The sequence below is a fragment of the Leptodactylus fuscus genome, chromosome 8 (genome assembly GCF_031893055.1).
Source record: "Leptodactylus fuscus isolate aLepFus1 chromosome 8, aLepFus1.hap2, whole genome shotgun sequence".
Classification (NCBI taxonomy): Eukaryota; Metazoa; Chordata; class Amphibia; order Anura; family Leptodactylidae; genus Leptodactylus; species Leptodactylus fuscus.
In genome coordinates this window covers 88,970,524-88,982,922 of record NC_134272.1, presented here as the reverse complement: position 1 = coordinate 88,982,922, position 12,399 = coordinate 88,970,524, and the positions used below count along the sequence as shown (strand labels likewise).

At 45.9% G+C, this 12,399-nt stretch overlaps 1 protein-coding gene across 1 annotated transcript; it reads right to left on the bottom strand.

Annotated features, from left to right (window-relative positions):
- Positions 1 to 1,619: 1,619 nt before the first annotated feature.
- On the bottom strand, positions 1,620 to 11,507 carry CNPPD1 (cyclin Pas1/PHO80 domain containing 1). The gene is made up of 8 exons (XM_075284583.1): positions 11,284 to 11,507; positions 9,053 to 9,155; positions 8,837 to 8,918; positions 7,531 to 7,651; positions 6,751 to 6,879; positions 6,431 to 6,492; positions 5,500 to 5,617; positions 1,620 to 5,410 (listed from the first exon to the last, which is right to left on the bottom strand). Exons 1-8 carry the CDS (start codon positions 11,383 to 11,385, stop codon positions 4,781 to 4,783), a joined length of 1,347 nt encoding a protein of 448 aa, XP_075140684.1. The 5' UTR covers positions 11,386 to 11,507; the 3' UTR covers positions 1,620 to 4,780.
- Between the last annotated feature and the right edge of the window lie 892 nt (positions 11,508 to 12,399).

Below are 12,399 nucleotides of genomic sequence, written 5' to 3'. Positions count from 1 at the left end.
TACATAGGAGTAGTATTATAGTAGTTATATTCTTGTACATAGGAGTAGTATTATAGTAGTTATATTCTTGTACATAGGATCAGTATTATAGTAGTTATATTCTTGTACATAGGAGGTAGTATTATAGTAGTTATATTCTTGTACATAGGATGTAGTATTATAGTAGTTATATTCTTGTACATAGGATCAGTATTATAGTAGTTATATTCTTGTACATAAGAGGTAGTATTATAGTAGTTATATTCTTGTACATAGGAGTAGTATTACAGGTAGTCCTCGGGTTCCGACGGTCCCGGGTTACGACGTTTCGCGGTTACGACAGCTCCCTTGTAACAGAAAACTGCCAGCACTCCCAGCTAGCAAGGACTAGCCTGCGGAAAATCAATGCTGGCAGCTTGCTGTTACAAGTGAGCTTGTAAAATAAAACCCTGAAACAGAATGTGAAACTTACCGTACGGTGCAGGGTGGGCGGGCGGGCATTCAGGCCTCCTCTTTCTCCGATGTTCCGTCCTCCTCCGGCGCTCGCAAGCTGATAATGGCCAGGGCACATGCGCAGTATCATGATGCTTCTATTACGGCTACTGCGCATGCGCCCAGGCCATTATCAGCTTGCGAGCGCCGGAGGAGGACGGAACATCGGAGAAAGAGGAGGCCTGAACGCGGCGTCGGTATGGTAGGTTCCGACTTACGTCGAAATTCGGTTTACGACGCCGCGCAAGAACGGATCAACGTCGTAAGTCGAGGACTACCTGTATAGTAGTTATATTCTTGTACATAGGAGCAGTATTATAGTAGTTATATTCTTGTACATAGGAGCAGTATTATAGTAGTTATATTCTTGTACATAGGAGGTAGTATTATAGTAGTTATATTCTTGTATATAGGAGCAGTATTATAGTAATTATATTCTTGTACATAGTAGTATTATAGTAGTTATATTCTTGTACATAGGAGTAGTATTATAGTAATTATATTCTTGTACATAGGAGCAGTATTATAGTAGTTATATTCTCGTACATAGGAGCAGTATTATAGTAGTTATATTCTTGTACATAGGAGTAGTATTATAGTAGTTATATTCTTGTACATAGGAGTAGTATTATAGTAGTTATATTCTTGTACATAGGAGTAGTATTATAGTAGTTATATTCTTGTACATAGGAGTAGTATTATAGTAGTTATATTCTTGTACATAGGAGTAGTATTATAGTAGTTATATTCTTGTACATAGGAGTAGTATTATAGTAGCTATATTCTTGTACATAGGAGCAATATTATAGTAGTTATATTCTTGTACATAGGAGCAGTATTATAGTAGCTATATTCTTGTACATAGGAGCAATATTATAGTAGTTATATTCTTGTACATAGGAGGTAGTATTATAGTAGTTATATTATTGTACATAGGTGTAGTATTATAGTAGTTATATTCTTGTACATAGGAGTAGTATTATAGTAGTTATATTCTTGTACATAGGAGCAGTATTATAGTAGTTATATTCTTATACATAGGGGCAGTATTATAGTATTTCATATCCCGATCCTCTCTCTCGCAGTCTGCGCTGTAATAAATCTTTAGTGAAATAATAACAGGACATTTTGTGAGAACAAGTTCTGCTTTTATTGTGTAATATGAAATCTGAGATTTTGTGCAGAACAAAAATAACTGGAATTTTTTTTTTGTACTGTTACAAGAACCAAGTCCTTGCAGGTTGTTACTAATGTGAACGTTGTAAGTTTCATCTCATGCAAATAATGTTTGTAAAGTAATAAAATAAACAGACTAAAGCAATCAAACAATGTCTAATATCCAACATTACAAAATTAAAAGTGATAAGTGCAGCATATAGCGAGGGATATCCTGGAACTACAGCCATGGGGTGAGGTCAATGAGGTTCACCAGGGCACCCGTTTTTGGATATAATTTAGAACCCACTGAAGTTCCATCTCGGGTCTTGGAGGGAACCTGTCACGGCCATTTAGGACACTGAGGAACTCCTCGCCCTGATCGCTCTCTTTGCTCAGTTCAGCACAGTCCGCTGCCCAGCGGTATATAACACCGCCAATGTTAGAGAACACGTACTCTTCAAATGTCAGCACTATTTAGGACACTAAATTTCCATTCTCTAAGGACCCGTGGGCAGTTCAGTATCCCATAATGCCCGGATAGGTTCCCTTTAAGCGCGAGCTTACATCTAGGGCTGCAATGATGTGATTAACCTTCACGAAAGTAAGTGAATGATGTTGCAACGTGACACAAAGATCGAGTGCTGATACTTTTATTTGTGACTAGTCGAAGTAAGGGTGCATTCACACTGAGTAAACGCTAGCTTATTTTGTAGAGTAAAATTACACTTGTAAATTTTGCTATCCCATTGACTTCAATGATATTTTTTTACAAGTGTAAAAATACGCCTGTAAAAAATACGCCTGTAAAAATACGCCTGTAAAATGTCATTGAAGTCAATGGGATAGCAAAATTTACAAGTGTAATTTTACTCTACAAAATAAGCTAGCGTTTACTCAGTGTGAATGCACCCTAAGACACCATTCACTTACATTAGCCAAAGAGTTGCGATCTTTCTTTGGGCAACGGCTACAGCCAAAGTCACTATGCATCTCTAGCCCAGCTGGACTGACACTCTTCAATGAAGTTTGGTTCAGTTTATCCAACGCACGTGGTGCAACTTCACCTTCTTAGAACGAATACGTCCATTGCAGCTTTCACGTGCTGTGACAATACAATTACCTGGGAACTTACAGTCACCTTCTTGGTACTGACCCGCCTGCACCATTACTGGACCGGTGCTACAGACTGATATCTCAGTGCTTTTGTCTTTTCCCTCATCCTTTCCATTATCTTCTGCATTTATAGATTCTCTTATCTAACAACAGAGACCTTATTATCCAGGACAGAGACACTAACATAGGACATGCAACATCCAAAGTGTCCCAAAAGCTACACATAAAGGAAGGAAGAGCACCCTGTAACTCAATGGGGCAGGTTGTATTGGAAGTTTTAAGGTGAGTGCACTGCAACTCTGGATTCTTCTTCCGCTGCTATTGTAAGGCAACTCGATGGGACAAAGTTGTTGCCTCTGATTTGGGCCTATGCAGGTGGCCAGGCCATGGAGGAGACTGTACAGGACTGCAGATTCCAGCCCACGTAAGGGCCTAATGACCTGAACTAGCAGCATCGTGGTAGGGACAGGATTGTTGCCTCCATTATGCCCATCTGACTGAAGCCTTAGGGTCTACTTACATGGTAGTGCAAATCTATACATCGTCGCAATCAAGTATTTGGCTGCACGCGTTGGAAAGACACTAAGGCTACAGGCACACCACAGTCCATTGGCGCCTTCAGTGAATGGGTCTTGACTGCAAAACGAACAGGAATAGACTCATCCCAAGGCTCATAGCCCTCCATACATACTGTGATAACACACGGACGTATGAATGGGTCAGTGTGCTAGCTGGAAAAACCACAGATAGCTCAGTGGTGTGCGTGTAGCCTAATGCTGGGGATAGACTGATGTCAATCACTGCTGTGTGTTTAACAGTGAACTTCAACCTTGCTGTCCAGGAACTGAGGTTGCAAAAACCAGACAATTTCAGCTGTGCATTTTTTTGTTGCCATGGGCAGGTCTTCTATGGACAGCCTGAAGACTACGGGTTCTTCACCCCTGTACGGTACAGTCTACTACTAAGTTGCAAAACTGCAATTTGTGGTAAGCGCGCACCACCTGAATACACTCAAAGGTTTTCTGGAAGCTTTGCAGATTTCCAATAGACTGTATTTCAATTCCAATTTAATTTAAGATCTCTGCTTGCTGTCAGAACGATAAGTCATGTGCACAGCCAGAAACTAAAAACCTGCCTCAAACTCCATCTTCTCACAACCAAGAGTCTGGCACTGATGCATCCAGCCTAGAACCACGCCTATCAATGGCATAAACCAGGGCTCTGTCCAAAGAGACGTTACAATGTATCAGTGCAGTAGAGGTTAGGATCAATTAGTTTAGACTCCATTCTGATACATTGTAACAGGACGCTTGACTATACTATTCTAACAAACCCCGTGAAAAATATTAGGTCTGTACAAGCTTTCAGCCTCTGTATGTAAAGAAGGTTGTTCCTATTTCACTGTGCAATGACTTGTGTAGAATCAGGAGGTGCAACTTAAAAGGGATTGTCAGACCCAATTCGATTTGACAAACTGATGACCTATCCATATGATAAGACAGAAGCCCACATGGATCAACCAGAAGTGGCTTGTGGATGGGGAGCGCGTGCAGGAAAGAAGCTGCAATTCCCTGGAACGACCACTATAGAGTGGACTGGAAGCTGCACAACGCTCTCACATCCAAGCTGAAACCGCTGATCAATGCGGGGTCCAGACGTCAGACCCTACAGATCATATATTGAGGACCTATCCTGTAGATAAAGCATCAGTGTGAAAAAGCAATTTGGGGCTGGACAAAGCCTTTAAGTGAATAATCAAGTCTCCTTAGGTTTCCCATCTCAGCACAAGACTGCGAAGGAGACCTGGCATAGAAGACATCCCACGAGCCCTGTCTAAACCCCTTTATTACCTCTAGTCCTATGTTCTAGGAGAAGCGTCACGTAAACACCAATATTAGCAATATCCTAGTAAAATAAAAGCTATTGAAATTTGTATATAGTAAGTTCTAATCTCAAAGGAAGTCCTAAAAATTGAGCACAGGCCTGACTAAGGGGGAGGTGAGGCGGAAGGGTGAGCCTGCACCACCTTGCCTATTGGCTAACCTGGAACAATCAGGGTTTTTAACCTGTCAAGGCTGCTGTCTCCGCAGAAATAGGTCTTTAGCTCTAAATTCCTGGACAAGTCCGTGTTAGTGGAGCCACCTGGAGAGAGGACGCCGGAGTCCGGGCAGTTGGAGCAAAGCAGCGCATCATGGAAGCTGTAGTGGTGGAGTCCAGAAAAGGCACGTACGACTGGTTGAGTGATACGGCAGCGGGTGGCGTTCTTCTGATGGGAGGTCTTAGGCCAGGAGGACAATTTTGGTTTAGAGCAATAAGGACAGTATTGGTCAGGTGGTTGTGGTTCCTCATGTGCAGCCCCTCCTGGATCACTGTAAGTAAGTGCAGTCAGCACCGAGCCCCATAGATACAATGCTGTCGCCGTAACACTTGATCGCCTCTCCACAGACTCTTCTTCCAGGGAGCATGGAGGAAAGGTCGGCTTGGCGCCGGTGACCTCCACTGGTGAAACCGGAACGAAGAGAGGCGTGGAAGTATCTGAAGTTGGCTCCATGACAGAGGGGAGAGGCGTAGTGCCGTTAATCTCACCGGTAGCCTTGTGGAGTACAGTGACGGAGGCAAAGAAGGTCGCAACACCAGTGAGGTACACAAGACCTAGGAGACAGGCCAGCTGCACAAGAGAACAATCAGCAGGTGTAAGATACAAATGCAGAGCACTGCAAATCATGAAGACAGATCGGTTGCAGAAGTTTTCCTTACCTTGGTTACTTGCTGGCAGAAATCACTGAAGGCTTTCTGCCACAGCTCCTGCTCCAGCAGCACCGTCAGGTCTGTGTAGGTGAACCAGCCGCGCTTCATGCCCTGCTGCCCGGCCACTCTGAGGGAAGAAGAGAATTTGTATTGTAAGGGGTGTTCCAGGACGTTTGCATTGATGACTGACCCTCAGAATAGGTCATCAATATCGTATCAATTTTGGGGGGCCAACTCCTGGAACTACTACTTTATATCTGTCAGTCACATGATATTTGGTGCAGCTCAGTCTTATTCAAGTAAATGGGACAGAGATGCAATACCAAGTATGGCCATTATGCAATGTACAGAGCTGGGCCTGGTGAGCAGTGAAAAGGAAGAAGAGCTCGCTCAAGAATTAGGGGTTTGGTAATGTACTGGACATGTACAGAGCTCTGAACCAAGGTATTAAAGAGAGGTTTTACAGGTTTCCTTAGGACAGGTCCATGAGGATCTGACCCCACAGGCCCCAGCAAATCAGCTGTTTGGAGGCCAAGAGATAGGATACCGATCACAGGGTTTGATCTGAGACACCAAGCACAACCGCTGTACAAATGTAGAGAGCTGTGCTGGAGTGAAGCTGATCTGCAGAGGTCCCAGGTGTTGGGCCCCTGTGATCTTTCAGCGATGTCCTATCTTAAGGATAGTTCAACGATCCAGAGATGTAACATGAAGCTCCTGAGCCACAATGCAAAGTCTGAAGGGGCCCCTATCTATCTCATGCCATTTAGAATAGTGGTTTATTTTAAGAGTAGAGGGACCTTTGGGGCCCCCCTCCAGGTCCAGTGGCAGCTGCTACTTCAGCACCCCTTCTAGATACACCAGTCATCAATTAGAAAACAGTCAAAACCCCTTTCATATGTTTCATCATTCATAGTACATATATGTGATCACGACTCACCGTCCTTCCAACCATTGCAGCACCTCAAAGAACTCCCTCGGGTGAGTGTACAAACTCCAGTCCTGTATGGAAGAAAAAAAAATAGAGAAAAACTGATTGAAATCTTTATTGTCACAGTGTTCCAGCTGCCTGCAGCCACCACCAGGGGGAGCCTTGGAGGTTACTGCAGACTGATGTACGACCAGGTTCATAGTCCGCAGTATACATTTGTGATGGTCCGGGCAGGTAACATTTTATCAGGTCCCCTTTAAGGCGGGTGCTACGGTCTCGTACAGAACACTTCAAATGCAAATGAAACAACAAAAACACAATGGACTCACAATCGCTCGGAGGAAATTCATCTCCAAATTATTCACCGTCTGGACATCCAGTTTTCCGGCTGCTCCCCACTCATCATTGAACACTTCCTCCTCCTCGCCCTCATCATATAGGTACTTACTGGCCACCATCTAGGGTGCAACAAGAAGAAAAACTTTATGCACTAGCTATAAATAAGTTATCTGAACCCCCTCTTTACACACTGGGGAACATGGGCCAAGTCCTGGTCCAAACATGGTCCGGAGACCTGGCTTTCCTGCATCATAGTAAGAAATGATGCTCAGGTCACTCCTTCCCGCAGCATCACTGTTGCACGCTGTATAATAAGCAATGACCTTAGCTGCGACTCATTTTGCGATCAAAGCTTAGCGTGTCCTGCAGCTCCTTCACTAAGGTAAGAGAATAGAGTTGCATTGTTGCTTCAAGGGTTTTGCAGCTGCAATTTTTTGTTGTGGTTGCAGCACCATCAGGGGTCACAATGCAACACAATTCTCTTACATTAGTGGAGGAGCTGCAAGTCGACAGGGTGTTGGGAGTTTTGGCAATGGCTTCCCCTTCACTTTATCAGCCATGTTGGAGACTGTTTTAGACACAAGAATGTTATGTAAAAAAACAAAGAATGAATCAACGAGGAGAAATATTTGCCAACCTGTATGACTCAGTCACGTCACGGATGTGTCACACGCCAGGTCACATGTACAGATCACCTGCCCCAGGAGTGCAGAGCGGAGACTAGTGTAACCTGGAGGAGAAGTCACACGACTGAATCTCTTATCACTTACCATGGATATCAGGAAGAGATCGGAGGACGAGATCTGCTGCAGGTATTCGGGGTTCCGGTGCCGCAGTCTCTCTATGTAAACCAAGGCCAGCATCATGGAGCAGGGGGAGATGCAGGCCTCCCTAAAGACAGACACAGCCGTCAGCAAGTCACAGATCTGTGCTACAAGCTACAGTCAGAGAAAGAGAAGTCCAAACCCCTTTAGTGTAAAGGACACGATTTCGGGGCATATATATATAGGCGTACATGAGCACAGCAAAATCTCACCCCCTATCAACAGAACAGGAGATAGGAGCCTTGTCGGTGTGTGCAAGTGAGCGCTGAAGTCATGATGATTTGTGGGAGTCACGGGGCGACATAAATTATTAGTGAGTCAGCGCCAGTATATAGAGGAGCATATAGAAGACATTATGTAACACCCCGGGCACACTGCTGCACACAATGCTTTTCTGGTTGCTTCATCTCTTGCTCACTGGTGATCTGGGGTTACGTCCTCACCTGATGCGACAACACAACCTTCTCCACCTGCACTCAGGACAATTTTATTAGAGAACATTTCTGATTAGTGTCTTCAGGACACAAACTAAGGCATGCTGGGATTTGTAGTTTAAAGGGAATCTACCATTATAACCTCTTTTTTTGTGGATAAGACGTCGGAATAGCCTTTAGAAAGGATATTCGTCTCTTACCTTCAGACGTGGTCTCCACTGCGCCGTTCCTTCTTCGTCCGCAGCGTCATCTTCAATGTCTTTTTCCAGCGCAGGCTCGTAACTTCTAGGCCTTGGGCAGAGCAGACTGCGCAGGCGCACAGGCCACAGGAAAATGGCTGCTTGCACAGTATTGTTAGTGGATATTTTTCCGTGGCCTGTGCGCCTGCGTAGTCTGCTCTGCTAGGTTACGAGCCCGCGCTGGAAGAAGACATTGAAGCGGTGGATGAAGAAGGAGGCGGCGCCGGAGACAATTCTCTGGCAGCGGTGGGGACGCCCCCATTGCTATTTGAGCGCTGGACCCGCCCCCATCGCTGCAAGAGAACTCATTTGTATACCGGTAAAAAACGGTATTTCTAAGGAACGGCGCAGCGGAGACCACGTCTAGAGGTAAGAGACGAATAGACTTTCTAAAGACTATTTCAACGTCTTATCCACAAAAAAAAAAAAAGGTTTTATGGTAGAATCCCTTTAACACCAGGGAGCGGCTCAGTACAGGCTGTTCTCTAGATTGTAAGCACCGGCCGGGCTCTCGTCTCCTTTTATTGCGTATATACGGATTGTAATGTCCATCTGGCTATACGCAGCCCCTGCACTCACCTGGACACGTGAGCTGCATATTTCTTCTGCAGGCGACGGATGGGGCTGGGCGCGGCTTTCTGCAGCAGCTCCACAGCGATATCTAAGAGGGGACACAAAAATAAAAGGTGACTGCAGGGTCAGACTACCCAGGGCTTGCTTGTAGTCTGTCGTCATGGAGTTGACAAATGGTTCAGCCCCTGAAATCCACAGTATAGGCAGAAGAGCTGCACTCACCGGCCACTGGACTGGACAGGTTCTCCATGGGGCACTCCGCCTCCCAACCATAATACAGGCGCTTCCGCACCCGCTCACTCAGCTGGGGGTGTCCGGGTAAAAACTGTAAAAGAAAAATGTCATTACTCAGAATGAGCGCGCCAGAAAGCGGAGGTAACGACAATACACCTCAATAGGAAGCAAAGACGTAAGGAGCGGAGATGAGCGAATACTAGCCGAAAGCACGCTCCCATAGGAATGAATGGACGCAGCCGGCGCCAGTGTCCTGCCGCTTAACCCCCTGCGCACCGCCCACTCCCATTCATTCCTATGGGAGCGTGCTATTCAAAACTACTCCCCCCATTCTGAATTGTTTCCAGCTTCCAGTACATTATATAGAATTATTAATGGCTGTATCATGAAGAAATATTTGACATTAAGACCTCATATGGCTCAGAGCGGAGAAATAAGAGTTATGGGGTCTGGAAGTCCCGGTGGGAAAGGGTTAAAGGGGCTTTCGGGGGAACTTTTCATTGATGACCTGACGTTAGCGTTGGCCATCACTTGAACATCCCTGGGGGCCCAAACCCAAGACCCCCCTGGACTAGCTGTTTGAAGGCCATGTGATGTCACGTGACCCAATAACAGTTCAGTCCAATGTCTCTGAAGACCCCTTTAAGATCTCCCAACCAAGCCTGGTATCCGAGCCTGAGAAAGATGGATTCCAAGCAATATGGACAATATTAGATCTCTTAAATCAAAACCAAGATGGTAACTTCTCACACCAAGTCACTCAGCTTTCCCAGGAGCCTGCACAGTCCCAGTGTCATGCCTTCAAATTTCCCTTCTGCTCTAATAGTAGGCAGGTTTACCATTCAGGGGTCTGGGAAAGTCAAGAGCTATAACAGCGGGCGTAAAGGTCGTTGCCAATGTTTCCCAGATGCAGCCACCATTAAAGCGAGCAACGGGGTCTTCACTCAGCTTTCCAACAACCCTGAGATCTGCCTAGTTATTAAGCAGTATAGTTCTCTATCATTACATGAATTGGTAAGATACGTGATAAGCAATTTGGCTGCTGCCCTGGGGTTACCACTCAGCTTTCCCACAACCCTGAAAGTAAAATCTGACTATCTTTCAGTAGAATCTCCTCTATTACTGCAGACCTGAATAGATTTGTTCTTGAGGGTGTCAAGAGATGAAACAATCACAGGCCAGCGGCAACTCAACTTTCCAGCAGCCCTGAACAAGTCTACCTAATAATAAAATCCTCTAATTACAGATTTGTCACTAAAAACTAGGACACACATGATAACCCCAGGGCCCTACTGAGGGTCACCCAGCTTTCCCACAGCCCTGAAAGACTGATCTGCTTCATTATGAACATTCCTATATCACTAAAGGGCTGGGCAGAACCCTAGGAAACAATGACACAAGGGACAGCGGTCATAGAGGATATAACTCAGCTTTCCCTCAACCCTGAAAGGGAGATGTAAGTGTCGCAACCAGAAAAAAAATAAATCTTAAAACAGATGTGAAAGATTCCAGGTGAGCAGCCATAAGGAGTGCCACCCAGCTTTCCAACAGTCCTGAAAGGCAGATCTGCCTAGCGATGACATATTTCTGTCCTCTATCAACACAGAATTAGGGAGACTTGTTGCTTAAGAGCTGCAGGATATGCGACAACCCCAGGGCAGTGGTCACCCAGCTTTCCCACAACTCTGATAGGCAACATACTACATTCCTCCAGCACCACAGAATTACGCAGATTTGTCTCCTGTAAGTATAGGATAAGGCAACCCCGCCACAGAGGCCATATTGGTCGTCACCCAGCTTTTCCACGGTCCTGAAAGTCAGACCTGCTTATCTATAACCACAGAACTATGGACATTCAGCGCTGACTATACCAAGCCAGGACAGCGGCCATATTAGCGGGCACCCAGCTCTTCCACACCCCTGAAAGTCAGACCTGCTTATCTATAACCACAGGCCCAGGAGAGCGGCCATATTGGCGGGCACCCAGCTTTTCCACACCCCTGAAAGTCAGACCTGCTTATCTATAACCACAGGCCCAGGAGAGCAGCCATATTGGCGGGCACCCAGCTTTTCCACACCCCTGAAAGGCAGACCTGATTAGCTATAACACTTTCCAGCCTTCCAGGCGCCGGGGGCCATACTGGCCAGCACCCAGCTTTCCCAAAACCATAAACAACAACAAAAACTTTATTTGACTGAAGACAAGACCGGAGACTGACCGGGAACTCCATGAAGTCGTGTGACGGCAGCTGGAAGCCGCTACGGCCGCCCTCCTCCCGGGGGTGATGACCGCACATGCGGCCGGACATCCTGCGCTCCATGACGGCGTCAGAGTTAGGCTAGGCCGGTGTGTGAGCCGCTGTGAGGCCTCTCCGCCGCCCGCGTCCTCCTCACGGTTATCGCCCGATCTAGGCCGCGCCTGCTGCGGAGCTTCCGGGACCTGAGGAAAGGGCGGGGCGAGCGGCGATGACGTCATGTATTTACAGGGAGGATCGAGAAGCCCCGCCTCGCTCACATGACGTCATCACTGTTGGGACAAACACTGCGAAGCCTGGGCTATAGTAACCTAGGGAGAGACTAGAGCATTGTTATATGTCATCTGTGCCTGGAAAAGCTGGATGATCACACTGTCACAGCTCTGTCTGGGGTAGCCCAGCTCTCCCACACCCCTGAATGGTAACCTGTCTGATAAAGTGGACATAGGGTGGAAATATATATATATATATTTACTGCAAGATTCATATTCCCAATATTTATCACAAGTTTCGGTTCAGACTGAACTAAAATCTATTTTATTATAGTGCGGGGGTGCGAGTATAATAATCGGAGGTCCGAGGGGGGTTGTAAAATGAATACACACGAATACGCACCCTTCATCACCCCTCCAGGGCTCCAACACAGCGTCTGGAGTTTGTTACGAGTTTTCCCAAAAATTTTCCAAGATTTTCAGATTGCGCCGCCTACAAATTGTTATTCTTCAGCCCCCGGAGTATAATAATTGGGATATAATAAAGAGCTCGTACTTTCCTTACCTGTCGGGGGCTCCGCTGCGCCATTTTATTTTCCAGCCCCTTGGGTGATGTAAGAGGGGCTCACAGAGTGCGGCGACGACGACATGATGCGGACGGCGGTTACATGGGACGTGTCATTGTTATGATGCAAGTGTCACGATGGTGTAAAGTTTCCAGGTCCATACAGATCACAACATCAAAAACCGCAGAAAGAATTTTTGTAATTCCTGAAGCAATTTCACAGTGTAAAATACACTGTGTGAACATAACCCTAAAGCCGGGATCACACGGGTGTTTTATGGAGCAGATTTTGAGGCGGCGTGA